We start from the raw sequence: 13,564 nt of genomic DNA, 5'->3' as shown, positions 1-13,564 counted from the left end.
ATTTTAAAAATTTAAAAATTTCTTCTTAAGCCAGCCCGGCTTGCTGGAAAAAGTGGGTTTTAAGGGCACGGCGGAAGGCACTGAGGTCTTGGATTCTCCTTATCTCTGGGGGCAACTGATTCCAGAGGGTAGGTGCCCCCACAGAGAAGGCTCTCCCCCTGGGGGTCACCAGCCTACATTGTTTGGCTGATGGTACCCTGAGGAGGCCCTCTCTGTGAGAGCGCACGGGTCGATGGGAGGTCGTCGGTAGCAGCAGGCGGTCTCGAAGATAGCCAGGCCCTATTCCAGTGATGGCTAACCTTTTTGCCATCACGTGTCAGGAGAGGGGGGCGCACGCGCACATGCCCACGTGCATGTGTGCGCAACCCCTCCCCCTCCCCCCCCGCTCCTGGCACATGATGGCCTGGTAGGCCCGTTTTTCTTTCTTACCTGGTTCCAGATCCTCTCTGTGTATCTGGGAACGGCGAAAACAGCCTTTCCCACTCCCTTGGAGGCCCTACGGAGGCTGAAAAAGCCCATTTCCCAACTCCCGGTGGGACAGGAAGTGACATTTTTTGCTGTCCCCAGCCTCCAGAACCTCTCTAGGAGTCTCTAGGAGCCTCTCTAGGAGTCTCTGGAGGCTGGGGACAGGAAAAAACGTCACTTCCTGTCCCACTGGGAGTGGGGAAATGGGCCCTTTGAGCCTCCGTAGGGCCTCCAAGGAAGTGGGAAAGGCTGTTTTTGCCGTTCCCAGATACACAGAGAGGATCTGGAGCTAGGTAAGAAAAAAAAAACGGGCCTTCCCCTCCCACAGGCCCTCCAGAGGCAGGAAACAGCCTGTTTCCCTACTTCTGGTGGGCCCAGAAGGCCCGAAAATCAGCTGGCCGGCGCGCGCATGCGCCCCAGAGCTGAGCTGGCGTGCCTACTAATATGGCTCCACGTGCCACCTGTGGCACGTGTGCCATAGGTTCGCCATCACGGCCCTATGCCATGGAGCGCTTTAAAGGTGATAACCAACACCTTGAAGCGCACCACCGGGAACCAGTGCAGCTCGCGCAGGAGCGGTGTTACATGGGAGCGCCATGCTGCTCCCGTCACTACCCGCGCTGCTGCATTCTGGACCAGCTGGAGCCTCCGGGTGCCCTTCAAGGGGAGCCCCATGTAGAGAGCGTTGCAGTAGTCAAGGCGAGAGGTGACGAGGGCGTGAGTGACTGTGCACAGGGAATCCCGATCAAGAAAGGGCCGCAACTGGCGATCAGGCGAACCTGATAAAAGGTCCCCCTGGTTACAGCCGTCAGATGTTCCTCCAAGGACAGCTGCATATCTAGGAGGACTCCCAGATTGCGAGCCCTTTCTGTGGGGGCCAAAGACTCGCCCCCAATAGTCAGTGATGGAGTCAACTGACTATATCGGGATACTGGGAGCCACAGCCACTCAGTCTTGGAAGGGTTGAGCTTGAGCCTGTTCCTCCCCATCCAGATCCGCACAGCCTCTTTTTTCCCCTCATGTACCAAGCTATAGAAGGCAATAAAACCACAACATCACAGAATGATTTATTTATGAACACAGCTGCCAAAAGATGGCACTAATTTAAATGAATTCAACTGTGGATTAAACTACTTTTCTGCAGAATGTGTATATCAATTACCATTACCCTACATAACTAGATTCAATATATCTTTGAATGCCAGGTGTTAAGAACAAACACTTCAGAAGGCCTGTTTTCATATTTTCAAATTTACTTTTTGGAAACCTTGTTAAAATTGAATGCTAGATGATCTGATCTAGCATGGCCACTTGCTTTTTTATGTTTTTCTATCGATAAATCTTATAGCTTTTTTCTTTGTACAATTAGTGAGTTTAGATATTTTTTAAAATAAGAAATATCTAATAGCAAAGTCAAGCTTCATCCAAGACAGAAATTTCCATTTTTTCAGTGTTGTAAATATAGAAGCAAGATGATAACAAATTATATGATAGCAATTTTATTTGATATTATCTAATCTCAAAACTGTATGATCTATTGCAAGATATGTACTTGAGATCTTCAAGGCAAGAGTAGAAAGTGTTATGTAAACAAAAGCTGCAATAATTGTTTTTTGTTTGTTTGTTTGTTTGTTTTTTGGCTGTTAAGGGATGATAGTATTATACAGGCAGGGCCACATCACATGTCAAAGATATTCCAGTGTTTGCTTTGTTTTGTTTTTTCTGCATTTGGAACTTTTGGAGGTATTCTTTGTTTTACAGTATTTACATTGAATGTGCCTTGTTCAAAATTGAAAATGACGGAAAACTGTGCAGCCAGATTTCAGCTGTCATATTCATATTTTTATAGTTCTTCACTAGTTCTAAATGTTTTGCTTTTAGTAAAGCTGGTAACAATTTATATTTTAAGGATTGCATTTTGAGCAATAAAATAAACATTTCATAGTTTTTTCCAGCCAATTCTGTTGAAAATACAGATAATCCTTGGGTTACAATGGCAATTGGGACCAGGATTTCCATCCCATCACTAAGTCCTAAAGCATGATATCTAATGACTTCACTGTTTAGTGACTGAAATTCGGGCAGTCCCGGTTGCTGTTATGCGGACCATTAAGTTAAGACCTTCTGTGACTATGATGTGGGAAGAGGCAGAACCTTCAGGCAAGCAGAGCAGCATGTGAGATCTATGGGTCAACTGGGGTAGGTGCTGTGGGTGGGCACTAGGAATTGTTGGGCTTGCCTCAGCATAAGACATGAGGCAGCACTCCTCAGTGGTGGTAGCCTTCAGCAGTCTCAATCTGCTACCACTGCTTCAGTTCTCTATTTCAGGCCCAGCACCAGCCAGAGTGCTATAGCAAGCCCAGTGCTGCAGCAAGCCTCAGCAATGCCAACTAGTTTCAACCCCAGTACTGACCTCAAACCCCAGCAGCACTGGTTACCTCAAGCCCCAGCAGTGCCAGCATATCTCAAGCCCCAGCACTGAGGCAAGTACCAGCAGTGCCAGCTATCCATAAGAGCTGGTTTAATGTCAACTGTCCAGTTGGGAAATCCAGAAAAAGAAACTCCTGAGGTATTATTTTTACCAAGAGTATAAACTTTACTGAATAAATCCACATTGGCACAGAAGAAGCAGACCAGCTCTGGCTTCCTGCACAAAAGCATGCATAATTATTCCCCCTTTCCCCACAGGCCACCCATAGTCCATTATGTCCACCAATCACTTCTATTCATTTTGTTATGAGAACCAGCCAGCCATGCTGTGACATCTGCTCTGGGTGTCCTGGGGGTGGGGGGAGTAATGTCTCATGGGAACCAATGATGCTTGGATGCCATTCTCCTCACTCTTGCATTCCAATCCACCACCACCATATTCTTTGTCAAGCTGCAAGCAGAACAGAATATAGTTGAAAATTTGAGTCAGTCTTGACACCTTGCTACAGCAAACCCGCATTGCTTGTGTGAGCTTGAGGCTAGCACCAGTATCAGTCTCGCAGTATCGGCCATGAGTCCAGGATGGATGGCGATACCACTGTTGTTATTGGGAGTTTCTGTTAGCCCTGAAAGATGCTACAGCAGACATATGAAGCCTTGTTTGTGAATTTGGGCCTCAAGAGTTAGCCAAGACTGCTTGCCTCCCTCCCTCCCTTCTATGTAACAGTATTCCTACTTGAACTTCTTGATTCTGTGATTGAAATGGCAATAAATGTCCCTAAATTGATAGTCCTTGGGACATCATTCTGTATTCTTCTCCCAGAGTCAAAAATGACTTAAGAAAGTCCCACATTTGATTTTGTTATTGTTGTTATGGGACATTGGAATATGATTAGGTGTTGATGGATGTTACATCAGTCTCTTGCCATGGACAGATTACTTCCTGTGGTCCTGAAGTTCTTGAACCTGTCCATTGCAAGGAAGAAGTGCTAATTTGATAATCTCACCCCAGGAGACTGATAGACCCAGTGGGGTTTTAGGGGGAACTCATCAATATTCCTTTAGCGCTAGTACATGCTTTTCTAGAGGCGTTAGTCATGGCCTGAAGTGAACATGCATTAAGAGTCTTGGAATGGACTGTTCTTGTATGGACTCTCTGTAATAGTGGATCTGCAGCACTTCAATTACTGCACTTCAACTACATATTATGGGCAAACTGCCCAAACATTTTCTTTCCAGGTGCAATTCAAGATATTACCACCTTTGAAGTCTTATAAAGCATGGATCCAGTTTACTTACAGGACTGTCTCACACTGAGGGTGTTTTCCTCTCCCAAAGATCAAATATAGGGTGAGCACCCTCTCTGTTATGTCATCTGGCAGGAGTTTGAAGGCTGGATTTCTCTGTAGCAGATGCTGCCCTATAAAAATGCCTCCCTGAGATCCAGAAGTCCCTTATTCTCTTAGACATCTGGAAGGCTGAAGACCATTAAGACCTGGCTCTTCACCCAGGCATTGGGCTCGGATGGGAACTGAATCCAGTTCATGTATATTTGGGGTAGGAGTATTATGGTGACTTGCTTGTGCATGATGCTTTTTTAAAAAAAATTGTCACTTTTATATGCTGTGAGCTGCCCAGAGTTATTCTATTTAAGATGGACAGCCCTATATCTATTATAAATAAATAGATAAGAGTCAGTTTTAATATTTGAGCAAACTAACCAAACAGTGAAATATGTTTGTGTCTCTCTGAACCTTAGAGATTTCTGTGATTCTATTGTACCTTGTCTTAGAATAGATTCCTTTTCATTTTGGCAAATACCACCTTGAGCTAGTGTCTGGCATAATTAATATAGTATAATCTTTGTAGTGCCACAAAAGCCCCACTCTACCTGCATTTCCATTTTTATTCATCTTATTGAATAAATTCTATCATAGAAGACATAAAGTTTGTTTTATCTTAATAATGTAGGGTCAGAAATAGTTCATTTCTGAGTTAACAGGCTCCATGTTATAAAATTGAACAAAATGTCCTGTATTGTATATTTTTTGTATATATACAAAAATTCTTGTATACCAAAGGATTTCCATGGTCATGCATGCTGTTTTATAAACTTACATAAGGTTTGCATTTCCAAGAAAGAAAAGAAAAAAATTAAGATTATCTCTCCCCATTCATATAGTGGAGAATAAGATTATTTATAATTTAGGCTCATAGGTTTTTTTCTTTTCTAGGCAAATAGAATCGTGGTGGTTTTTTTTTAATCTTTTGCAGGTAGATAATTCAATTTTTTAACTGCATATTTTTTCACAATGCCTGCATTTTTTTGCAGTGTGTATTTAATTGCAGGTATTTTAGCTTGCTACCTGTTAGAGAAAAGTGAGAAATTCAAGAATTTATTGCACTGTGGAATACTTGATTGGCAATATATATTATATAGGATGGTAGGCACCGAAACAAAATAAAAGCTTTGGATGGGCAGATGTTCAAATGTGTTTAGCATACTGATGAATTCCACTCTAATAAATCATCTACATACAACAGAGTTCATTCATGTGTAAGTGTGAATGAAATCTAACTCTTAATTTATTACACATGACTAATCATGTTCTTATAGAGAACAAACAAATATCATTTATCAGTACCTCATATTCTCCATACTTTTGTTCTGGTGATCTTCTCTACAATCTACTAGATAAAGTTGTTTTAAGGGTCAGTGAATTTCTTAGTGTAACTTGATTCAGGTATCTGCAACATCAGCCCCATCTTTACAACCTGCTTATTCACTGAGGATTGTCCTTGCTTATATTGCCTCTTTTTGGACAAATTGATTTTCATAAAGAGATCCAGGATTCAATCTTTAATAGTTTTTATACATCAATTGCATTATTCTACATTTGATGGAATTCTTCTCTGTACTTCTATCTTGGAGTATATCTTTAAGGGCAGGTACAATAATTACAATGTGTTGACAAAATCTGACACAAAGACAGAAGGAATTAAACATACATAAAGAATGAGTTATTGCCTTATCCACATCTGCCAGTATTCTCAAGCCCAATATCTTCAATTCTCATTCTAGAGAGCAACAATTTTTTTTATCACACTTTAGATACAGATTTATTCTCAGCGATTTCTTTTTCACAGACTTGGTCCTGGCCTCTGATTTCTCCATCCGTTGCTCCACATTCACCATGCGTCTGTCTAGTTTCCCAACTTTTGATGAGAGGTTCTCTACCTTGCCTTCCAGTGAGAAAAATGTGTCTTCCATTGCCCCTGAATTACATGAAGTGACTTCATCAACTTAAGGGGGGATCTGCTGTGCTGCACTGTGGAGGAGCCCATCGAAGTCATGAAGATAGACAAGATGATGACATCATCTAATGCCAGGGCAGAGAAACAGATGGACTAAGGACATTGTTCTTGTTGTTCAGGGCATAATTTGCTCTAATTTGCACTTGCAGATATGTTGGACAACTTGAATGACACTGCCATCCGAATGATAGTGATGAACTATCAAAGATAGCAGCTTGTCCATGTTCTGTCTCCCACCTTTCTCATCCACTACATTCTTTATCTTGAGTACCATTTGTGAAAATAAGTGCACCATAAATTTCACATTCAAGTCGTTCTGTATTTTTTTTGCAACCTTCAGAAGTACTGAAGAGGAGAAAACACAACTCTTCATGGTGTGTGTTTATGTGTAAAATAATCCAAATTACCATATTTTTTTCTTCTAAAAAATATTAGAATGCTAGAGTAGGACTTCCTTTATACTTTTCATGAGGCAGGAAATGGAGGAGGAATATTTGCATCTATTACATTTTTCTAGCAAGAAGTAATTATAAGTGTGCATGCTTCTCACAATATTTACCTATATAAGAATAGAAACTTCCCTTGTTTTTGCATGCTATAGCACTGGACTATTCCTTTTTATTCATACTTGGTATGCAGTTCATTACAAGAGCCAATGTTCTCCATAATTCTGCCTATTTGGGCAGAAATTAGGCTTTATAAAATATATTTGGGAGAAATAATGACTAAGATATAAATCATACTATCAAAGCAAATAATTGAAACATTCTGACTTACTAGCATGCTTAAGTGGATGTGCATTACCTATGAAACTGGCATATTTTTGTGATTCTATTTTAATAACACATACTAGGTTTATTTCCATTTTCATTAAGATTTTTAAAAGTCCTTTGGATTAATATGTATATCAGTTTTTAAAGAATGGGGGTTTTTTTCCCATTCAAAAGGGGAAAGAATTTTTCTCATTTCAAGAAGAAAGTTTGTTATATCAAACTCTACAATATTTGTTATAATGTCACAATCCTTTACATGCCTGTTTGGAAGTAGATCTAGTTAAATGTTATGAAGTTTACACCAAATTAATTTGTAAAATGGTGCAGATTAATTTATATAACCAGGCTTAAAATGAGTAAATTTATAAACACTTCTTTCTTAACAATAACTAAGATAGTAACAATTTGAGTCCTGCCACAGAAAAACAATTGTGGGAAATTAAAAATGCTGCATGGTTAGAATGCAGTATTGTCGCTAATTCTGCTGCCAGTAGTTCGATTCTCACAGCTCCAGGTGGACTTAGCCTTCCATCCTTCTGAGGTTGGTAAAATGAGGACCCAGATTGTTGGAGGCAATATGCTGACTTTGTAAACCACTTAGGACTGTAAAACACTGTGAAGTAGTATATAGATCTAGGTGCTATTGCTATTGCTAGTGCTATTGCTATTGCTATTACTGGTTGCAGAGTTAATTGACAGATTTTTGTTTGGATATAGCCAGCAGCAGCATGCAAAAGATTCCGTATGCATGGAATTCTCATAAGTAATAAATAGGTTTGTCTAATAGTATTTGCAATGGCATTTGCTGTCAAACATATCTTCTGAATTTCCTACAGTGAGACATACTAATCTGAACAAATATAGTACATTAAATATGAAGACTGATATCAAAAACTATCAAATTGATTTGCATTCTGCAATGTGTATTTTATTGGGCATTGGTTTGTTATATAGTCTGTAAATTATTTGATTTGTTAATGGGGATGGACGGAGGGAGGGAGGAAGGAAGGAAGGAAGGAGATGGGAAGGAGATGAAGGGAAGGAAGGAAAGAAGGGAAGGAAGGATCAATTATCAAGTTTTAAAGTACATTAAGATTATACTGTGTTGCAGATTTCTACATATACAAAATATTTTTCTTAGGTAACTTTTTAATTATTGAAAATCAAATTCAATTTAAAATGTAAATAATGACTTAATAAAATTATTTTCAAATAGAAATTGATGATGCTGACTCAACAGATGATGATAATCAAGATTCTGCCGAATTGAGTAAAAGTGATTTTGGTGTTTCTGTGTCATCAATGGCAGAAATTGCATCTTGCAGTTATGAAGCCAGGTAAGAGAAAATTATTTCTTGTCAGTTGGAGGTTGCAGAATACAGTCTTTCCCTTTAAATAGATAAAGCATATTTATTTAGTTGGTTGCTTATTAAAGCATTTTTTAAATATTCTGACACATTTGTAGGAAGACCTGAGCTTTAGCTGTGCAAGTTACAGTGGGAATATTATACTTTGTGAGTTAAGGTATATATTTGTATATATTATGTAACATAAATAATTGAATTTAAAAAAATAGAATGAAATAGTTTTTTAACTACTTAATATGCTTCATGTAAGATAATTATTTTAATTTCATTAATTTATGATTTTGAACCCCTACGGAATTGTTTTTTTACTTAGGCAAGCTGGTATAAAGAATGGAATGTTTTTTGGACAAGCAAAACAGTTGTGTCCAAATCTTCAAGCTGTTCCCTATGACTTTCATGCATACAAAGAAGTTGCACAAACTATGTATGAAGCATTGGCAAGGTAAATGTTTCATATTATATAAGTTGTTAAAATATTTATCTTAGACAAATAACTGCCAAAAGCTTTTATAATTGAATTCTGCTGATTGCAATTTGATAAAATATTATGTGCTATTTATTTTATTATTGTACTTATGAATTTATTAAGAATCACTTCAGCAATGTACAAATATCCCATATTTTTCTACTATTATTTAACTTTTTTTTCTATAGCCTCATCTTACAAAAGCCACCCAAGCATTTCTGAATAACAGCTATTCCAAGATCAGATTACCTTTTAATCTCAGCAAAATAGAAATTTTATTACAAAAGATATTACTTTTAATTATAAATCAAATTAACATAGTTATTTTAAGCTTAGTTAAAGCCAAGTTCCATTATTCTATTTTCCAATCTTGGTTTTTATTGATGTCTGATTAAACAATCAGATGTAAATATGTGAAAAATAGTTGAAACAGCTTCAGATTTTATATTTTATTTATAAAATGAAGTATCTAATATGGCTACTGCCACTTCACAATACAGCATCTCATATGGAGAGATGGGTGGCAAATAAATGTAATAAATAGGTATCTATATTTTAAAATATTTTTTTCAAAAATTGGAAATTTCCTATATATTGGGCTTTGTCTGTAAAATGTATATTTAATACTTGTAAATATGATTAATTTTGAGTAACTTAATTTTGTTCCTACTATTTCTTTTTAATTCCTTGACTTTGTTGATAGCTATACTCATAACATTGAAGCTGTCAGTTGTGATGAAGCACTGGTAGATACTACTGAAATCCTTGCAGAGACTGGGTTGACATCAGATGAGCTAGCAAGTGTTATTCGTGCAGAAATAAAAAACAAGACCAAATGTTCTGCTTCAATTGGAATTGGTTAGTAGATTGTTTAGAAATGTTTATTTATAAGTAGATTATTAAGTAAAGGCAACATTTTATATCCATAAAGTATATGCATTAATCACAGAATTAAAATGATTTTATGATTAGATATTAGAAATTTGTGCTTAGTCTAGTTAAATTTTCCTCCTTTCTTCATTTATAGAAGATAATAAATAGAAGCTAAATACATACTGCCTTAGAGGCTTTTATATAATACCAACTGCCTTCTTTTTTAGTATTTTTCTCATATAAAGGGGCACAGTGGAAATACTTGTCTTATTTTTTGCATCTGACACTCATATATTCAGCTTAATGTCCATGGGTAAGGTCAGTTAAATGTGATCTTTAATCATATTCAGTTAAGCACATCATACTCCAAACAGCACTGCTCCATTTCCCAATCCTTGCAAAGCATTTTGCGATCAGCCATGGAATTATCCATAGAATTATCCATAGGCAAGGAATATCATGAGCAAATTAATGCTCAGTCCAGCCAACAATAAGTAAGTTGTCATTCAGTCAGTGCCTTGTAGCAACTAGCAACAAAAATATTCCCCATGTTTTCAGATAAATACTCCTGGGTGTATTTATCTGGACATTTGTCTTGCAAAAGATTTGAATTGTTGATCTGAGGAGAAAGTTCCACTTGTCATGGTTCCATTATTCTAGCAGTTAGGTAGGTCACAATTAGTGTGAGTTCAATAACAAGATATTCAGTTTAATGCAAATTGTAAATTAATACCAGTTTAGATTTAGTATGGCCAAAATTTAATTAATATACTGAGATGTGGATAAATCACTCTACCTATGTATATATGAAGATTTCAAGAAAGAGAAAACAGTTCAATCTATGCTGCTAAAATATTTTTAGAGGTAATAAAAATGTTTTAATCAGTGTAAGATTGTTGGAATGATTGTTGGAATGATTATTAGTAAGAATGATTGTTGGAACTGAAATAACTAATTCTACTTAAGATGATAATCATCATGGTGGACCGGAACTATAATTCTACTTTTGCTGATGAATAAAATGGTCTTCCATAGGCTCCCTATGGCATATGTGTAGGAGTTCCATTATAAAGTATCCTGCCTTTCTTCTTGTGTAATGTAGGAAAAATATTTAATCTTCAAAATGGTTGAAATACAGCTTTAAAGCAATATTGAATTTTTATAGGTTCAAATATTTTACTGGCCAGACTGGCAACTCGCCAAGCAAAACCTGACGGGCAGTATCATTTAAAGCCTGAAGAAGTAGATGACTTTATCAGGAGCCAGCTAATTATACATCTTCCAGGTAGCTTTTTTCTACTTTATTCCTTCTTAATTTTCTTCAGAAGTCTTTATCACGGTTACTTTAGCTCTACTTTACAAAAGTAATGGGTAATTAACAAATCAAAGTGGCTATTTTCTTTATAGTGAAGATAAAGCAACATATATAGATAGCATTATACAAATTTTGAATAGCATTCGCCTCTCAAATGAAAGGTTGAGAGTTGAATCCTATGTAGCGACAGATGTTTCTCTCTTAGGGCACAAAAAAAAAATATCTCCGGCAAACTCCCTATGGCACGGGTGTCAAACTTGCCGTGTCACGTTGCCATCACATAACATATTGCAATGTTTTTTCCCTTCGCAGAGCTGGAGTGGGCTGGCCTGCATGAGACACATCTGGGCCGCCAGTTTGACATTCCTGCCCTATGACATCAGGAAAGGGCATTTGACCAGTAAATCCTCAACTTCATCCGGTCACCCTGACCAGAATAAAGGGATTATAGCATCATAAAAGGGGAGGGGGTTTTCAATCCAAATTTTGAATAGCAATCTGATAAATTGCATGGCATATCTTTTGCATCCTGACATTATGTTAATCTTCTGTATATTTAATAAATATTCAAAACATCAAAATAATAGTATTCAGCCAAAAGAAGTCTAGACAAAAATACATATTTAATTGATTAATTATGTGCCATTAAGTCATTTTTGACTCTTAGCAACCACATATATAGATTTTTCTCTGACAATCTATCCCCAACCTTTTCTTTTAAATTTCCCAAGGTTGCATTCATGGCTATCTTCCTGCAGGTGGTCCTCTTCTTTTTCCTTTCTCCTTCCTCACCATTAGATATTTTTGCAGAGAGTTGGTTCTTTGCATTATGTGTCCAAAATTGGATAATTTGAGCCTGGCCTATGGCCAGTTATAAAAGTGATTTAGTCAATATTATTGTTTATTCCGTGAAATGTAACTTTTCTGTATAATTGTAAGCAACAATGTTTGAGATATAAAATTACCATCACATCTGCTATTTTATAACATTTTATGCATTTATACAATACACATTTCAGTTTTAATAGTGTAACAATGATTGTTAAATGAATAATTTCTCTGGTGTAGAGTTCTAATACAAAAATACGTTTTTTATTTTGGGATTTAGGAGTTGGAAGAACAATGGAATCTAAGCTGTCATCTATGGGGATAAAAACTTGTGGAGATCTACAATGTATCACAATGTCAAAGCTTCAGAAAGAATTTGGACCAAAAACTGGACAAATGCTATATAGATTTTGCCGTGGTTTGGATGACAGGCCAATTCAGAGAGAAAAAACAAGAAAATCTGTTTCAGCTGAGATCAATTATGGCATAAGATTTTCTCAGGTAAAAAAATTAAATCAAATTTAAGTGAAACATTAATCGTTTCAAAATGGTCTATAAGATTGCATGTTACTGGGCTGTAATTTCTTTGTCCTAATTCCTTATTAATACTAAACCTCTTCGGCCGAAAAAATGCTTTTAAAAGTAAAAAAAAAAAAGCTTCTGATGATCGCGCGGCTCAGTTGGGATTGCCAGAGGCTTTTAAAAGCATTTTTTTTCAACCTCTTCAGCTGAAGAGGTTGTAGGAAAAAAAATGCCTTTAAAAGCCTCTGGCAATCCCAGATGATTTGCCTGATCGTCAGAGGCTTCTAAGAGCATTTTTTTCTGCAACCTCTTTGGCCCACAGAACCGGTAGTAAAAAATTTTAGAACCCACCCCTGAATGGAATGGAATATTCTTTATTGACCAAGTGTGATTGGCCAATAAAACTCTCAGTGTACATACAAACAACAAAGTAATATAATCATAAGTTACCAATAATTAAAAAAAATAGGAAAGATGAGAAGGATAATAGTAATACAGCCCTACTACATGGGTAAATATCCTTAGACATAAGACAGTGCTGTGGTAATTAGGTGTTCAGCAAAATGATGGCATGAGGGGAAAAAAACTATTTAGTTGTTTTGGCATGCAATTCCCTGTAGCAGCATCTCAAGGGTAGGAATTGAAACAGTTTATGTCCAGGATGTGAGGTTTTCTTAGATATGTGTGATAAGAACAATGTAGATCCTATAAATCCTGTATCGGTCTCATAGTCAAAAATGTATGTCTGTCATTTTAGTTTGAAAAAACTAAATATCCTGTATCCTGTTTATGTTCATTTATTTTATATAAAGATACTTGAAGTGATGTATACTAAGTACATTGACAAAAAGAATAATATAAATGCTAAATAATATATTTATGAGCTATGGCTAATGGCTATTATGGTTATTCAGTTCAGGTAGGACATTTATAGAAAATTGTAGAATGGGTTTATAAAATGTTTCATTTCCAAAATAAATAGTTCATTTCATTAGAACATTTTTGAATACAAAAATTACATGAAATTTCCCCTCTATACTAAAAGCTCTGTATTGAGTACAAAATGGGTTGTTTTGAACATTTTGGAACCACTCTGAGATCAAAGTAGCATTGCAGTCATGTTTTCAAGATTGAAATGCTTTGAAATTGCACAAAAGAGCTTGCTCTGAGTTCAGAAAAGGGATTTCATATTTAGGGAACAGTCTGTGAA

At 36.8% G+C, this 13,564-nt stretch overlaps 1 protein-coding gene across 3 annotated transcripts in view; it reads left to right on the top strand.

The window, feature by feature from the left end:
• Positions 1-13,564, top strand: part of REV1 (REV1 DNA directed polymerase) — a 47,901-nt gene that overhangs the window by 21,997 nt on the left and 12,340 nt on the right. For all 3 annotated transcript variants that reach the window (XM_034431290.3, XM_087871487.1, XM_087871486.1), the window contains 5 exons: positions 8,200-8,320; positions 8,664-8,792; positions 9,520-9,674; positions 10,855-10,974; positions 12,113-12,333. In XM_034431290.3, coding sequence (XP_034287181.1) covers positions 8,200-8,320; positions 8,664-8,792; positions 9,520-9,674; positions 10,855-10,974; positions 12,113-12,333 — 746 coding nt within the window. The remainder of the gene's footprint in view (positions 1-8,199; positions 8,321-8,663; positions 8,793-9,519; positions 9,675-10,854; positions 10,975-12,112; positions 12,334-13,564) is intronic.

The sequence above is a fragment of the Pantherophis guttatus genome, chromosome 5 (assembly GCF_059756535.1).
Source record: "Pantherophis guttatus breed Tessera chromosome 5, ASM5975653v1, whole genome shotgun sequence".
Taxonomy (NCBI): domain Eukaryota; kingdom Metazoa; phylum Chordata; class Lepidosauria; order Squamata; family Colubridae; genus Pantherophis; species Pantherophis guttatus.
The sequence above is the reverse complement of the archived record's forward strand: the minus strand, read 5'-3'. Positions and strand labels throughout refer to the sequence as shown.